Source organism: Musca vetustissima, unplaced genomic scaffold, assembly GCF_032173495.1.
Source record: "Musca vetustissima isolate MV318-11 ecotype Yass unplaced genomic scaffold, APGP_CSIRO_Mvet_v1 utg242306, whole genome shotgun sequence".
Lineage (NCBI taxonomy): Eukaryota > Metazoa > Arthropoda > Insecta > Diptera > Muscidae > Musca > Musca vetustissima.
The window spans coordinates 11,648-16,033 of NW_026874219.1; the positions used below are offsets into that span (position 1 = coordinate 11,648).

Sequence of the window (4,386 nt, forward strand, 5' to 3'; positions counted from 1 at the left end):
TTCATAGCAGAAACCTAATTCAGCTGGGCTGAATTGCAGATTTCCGGAAATTGGAATAAATTGAATAAGAATTATTTAAAATTTTCAGTTTTATTTAAATTAAATAAAAAAATCTGAAATTAAAGAACAAATCCACAACCAATTGATTGGAAAACCTCCACTCTCTGAAAAAGTATTCGAATTGGAAAAGAAGAAAAAAACTGCAACTAAACTTTTCAAACAACTTGAACTTTAAACAAAAATTAAAATCAAACAACGAAATAAAAAACAAGGCAATTCAATAAGAGCGAAGAAAAAAATCAGCAGCAACAAAACCACAAACAGCCAGAACATGGCTCAAAAAGTTGTAACGTATTTGGTAAATATTGAATACTGTGGCAGTCAGGCAGGCGGAATGGCAGAATGGCAAATAACATTTCTGTGGCCATAAACCAAAAAAAAAATCGCAACAACACAGAAGAAACCTGGCAAACAAACATGTTTCTCTACCCACTTGTGCCAGAAGCGATCTGTGTGATGCATTCTTGGCCGCACCTCATTTTGACAGCATTAAATTGGCATTAACATAAATATCGTCGTCACCTTAAGCCAAGGGATAATGGGTCACCTTTTTTCATTGCTTCGCTTTGTTTTCAGTTTTTTTTTAAGAGCAATTCTTAACTGATTTCAATTTTTTTGTGGGGAGGAACAAATGTTAATGAGTTTTTGTATTTTTATTTTAATTGCAGCCACCCGGAACACCAGCACGTCCAGGCGGTAATCAACCCAGACCACCACCAAGAGGCGAACCAGGACCAGTAAGTATTTTTGAAAAGAAAATTTTTTTATGAGAATACCATTTCAATATTTCTTCTTCTCAGGACCACGTCCACATGCCCGGTATGCCCTTCGAATTCGAATATGCCGTCAACGATGTCGAAACCGCCAACGACTATGCCCACAAGGCCAACAGCGATGGCGATGTGGTGACCGGTGAATATCGCGTCCAACTGCCCGATGGCCGCACCCAAGTGGTACGCTACACCGCCGACTGGAAGACTGGCTATCATGCAGATGTCAGCTATGAAGGTGAACCTCAATATCCTCAGGGACCCGGTGGCAGACCCGGCTATAAATACTGATTCGTGACTCCATAACATGTTTTGTTTTTTTTTCGTTTATTAATTTGAAAAAATGCTGCTGCCGCTGATGTCATTGCTCATTAGTTATCACACAGAAAGGTTTTGAGATAAGATCCCTCCTCCCGTAACCCCCCTTAAAAATAGTAGACACGTACAACTTTTTTCTCATTGCTAAGATTTAATTTAAATTTACCATCTAACATTTTGTTGATTTGTTGAAATTTATTTTTTTTCTTTTTTTATTAATTAATAATAATTATTATTTTTTCTCTTGTGTGTAATATTGTAAAAATAAAATATTAAAAATAATAAAAATATCTTTAAAAACAAATAAATAAACAAAACTGATCATGATTTATTTAATTTTTTTAGGATTTTGAAATAAAAGAATATTTGATAAATTAAAAAAAAATAAAAAAAAAATTCTTGTGTTTATTTTCAAGTAATTCAGCCCAGCTGAATAAGGTTTCAATTCAGCCCGGCTGAATAAGGTTTCCTATAGGAAATCTGCAATTCAGCCCGGCTGAATAAGGTTTCCTATAGGAAATCTGCAATTCAGCCTGGCTGAATAAGGTTTCCTATGGGAAATCTGCAATTCAGCCTAGCTGAATTAGGTTTCCTTTAGGAAATCTTCAATTCAGCCTGGCTGAATAAGGTTTCCTATAGGAAATCTGCAATTCAGCCCGGCTGAATAAGGTTTCCTATAGGAAATCTTCAATTCAGCCTGGCTGAATAAGGTTTCCTATGGGAAATCTTCAATTCAGCCTGGCTGAATAAGGCTTTCCATAGGAAATCTTCAAATCAGCTTGGCTGAATAAGGTTTCCTATAAGTAAGCTTCAATTCAGCCTGGCTGAATAAGGTTCCCTATAGGTAAGCTTCAATTCAGCCTGGCTGAATAAGGTTTCCTATAGGTAAGCTTCAATTCAGCCTGGCTGAATAAGGTTCCCTATAGGTAAGCTTCAATTCAGCCTGGCTGAATAAGGTTTCCTATAGGTAAGCTTCAATTCAGCCTGGCTGAATAAGGTTTCCTATAGGTAAGCTTCAATTCAGCCTGGCTGAATAAGGTTTCCTATAGGTAAGCTTCAATTCAGCCAGGCTGAATAAGGTTTCCTATAGTTAAGCTTCAATTCAGCCGGGCTGAATAAGGTTTCCTATAGGAAATCTTCAATTCAGCCGGGCTGAATAAGGTTTTTATAGGAAATCTTCATTTCAGCCGGGCTGAATAAGGTTTTTATAGGAAATCTTCATTTCAGCCAGGCTGAAGAAGGTTTCCTATAGGTAAGCTTCAATTCAGCCTGGCTGAATAAGGTTTCCTATAGTTAAGCTTCAATTCAGCCGGGCTGAATAAGGTTTCCTATAGGAAATCTTCAATTCAGCCGGGCTGAATAAGGTTTTTATAGGAAATCTTCATTTCAGCCAGGCTGAAGAAGGTTTCCCATGTGAAATATTCAATTCAGGCTGGCTGAATAAGGTTTCCCATAGGAAATCTTCAATTCAACCTGGCTGAATAAGGTTTCCCATAGGAAATCTTCAATTCAGCCTGGTTGAATAAGGTTTCCCATAGGAAATCTTCAATTCAGCCTGGCTGAATAAGGTTTCCTATAGGAAATCTTCAATTCAGCCTGGCTGAATAAGGTTTCCTATAGGAAGTCTTCAATTCAGCCTGGCTGAATAAGGTTTCCTATAGGTAAGCTTCAATTCAGGCTGACTGAATAAGGTTTCCCATGGGAAATCTTCAATTCAGCCTGGCTGAGTAAGTTTTCCCATAGAAAATCTTCAATTCAGCCAGGCTGAATAGGGTTTCCTTTAGGTAAACTTCAATTCAGCCTGGCTGCATAAGGTTTCCTACAGGAAATCTGCAATTCAGCTTTGCTGAATCCTTATTTCTATGGGTTAAAAATCATAAAAAATATTCTTAAAAATCCACACCTTTGATAGGCCTTGAAAAATATTCTAAACATTAAGAATAGTTTTATTCAAAAACGATTTTCTATTTTTAATTGGGCGCCATGGAATGTAGTCCAACCGGCCAATGTTATTTGGCCGATACCAAAGCCACAAAAATTTCGTTTTCTTTTTCTCCATTTTTTTTATTTATTTTTTGCCACTACACAGCCTTGGCCTTAAGCAAAATTATTTTGCCAGTCAGCCAGCCAGCAGCTGTTCAACCCAACGGTACTTCCTACCATATTATCGAAATGGCCAAGACACTGACCACAAAGAATTCATGTAAATGCTAATGCTGCTGTAGCTAATATTGTTGTCGTTGGTGTGTTTGTAGCCAACACTCCAACAACTTGTTGGCCAAAGCAGCCAATTGTTGGTTTTTCACAAAGAAAAAAATACAATTGGCTTCTCTGATTATGATTGTCACTATTTATTTGTTTGTGTGTGAGAGGGAGAGAGGCTGGTCACACACACACATACACCCAGATTTGTATACAAGTTTTCAATTTTGCATACTGTAAAATAAAATACATTCCAAATATTGAATAATATCTTGTTATTTGTTTTCTTTGTTGCAAAATTCAAATTATTTATGTAAATTGTTGTTGTTGGTTGTTGTGTCGAACAATCAATAATGATCGAAGCTGGCTAGGAAGCCGCTTAGATATTGAATTAATTATTTCTACATAAAAATAATTGAAATAGCATCTTCATCAATGATTTCTCTTGAATAATTGAAACGATTTGTCGGCATTTAATTTACAGAAAAAAACAACAACAATAACAACCGTTTGCCTCATGACACCTTGGCTGTTGTAATAGGATATAACACCTGCCAGTTATTTGTGGTATCCATAAATTTATGGTCTGACGAAGAACAACAGCAACAGCTACTGTTAATTAAAAATAAATGATTAGAATGAGGCAATATTCATTTGATAATTTTTTTATTATAATAAATTATTCAATTTACACATATTTTTTTTCAAATTAAAATGTTGAAATTCTTAACAATGTCAAAATTTGGTTCAAGATGTAAAAAAAATCATTCCAATGACCACTGAAATCCACCAAAATCTAATTAGAACACTCATTCAACGGCTACCAACAGACATAATTCACCACTACCACTTCAGCCTGAAAGTATGCTTTAGTCTTTATAGACGAGCTAAAGAGGGAGTCTTTATAGACGAGCTAAAGAGGGAGTCGTTATAGACGAGCTGAAGGGTCTTTTTTATTCTTTATAGACGAGCTGAAGAGGGAGTCTTTATAGACGAGCTGAAGAGTGAGTCTTTATAGACGAGCTGAAGAGGGAGT

At 36.2% G+C, this 4,386-nt stretch overlaps 1 protein-coding gene across 1 annotated transcript; it reads left to right on the forward strand.

Annotated features, from left to right (window-relative positions):
* Positions 1-728: 728 nt before the first annotated feature.
* On the forward strand, positions 729-1,141 carry LOC133331678 (pro-resilin-like; the record flags this gene model as incomplete). Its single annotated transcript, XM_061540062.1, has 2 exons — positions 729-797; positions 861-1,141. Coding segments are annotated over 2 exons (330 nt in total), but the record flags the coding sequence as incomplete, so codon positions are not given.
* Positions 1,142-4,386: the final 3,245 nt, after the last annotated feature.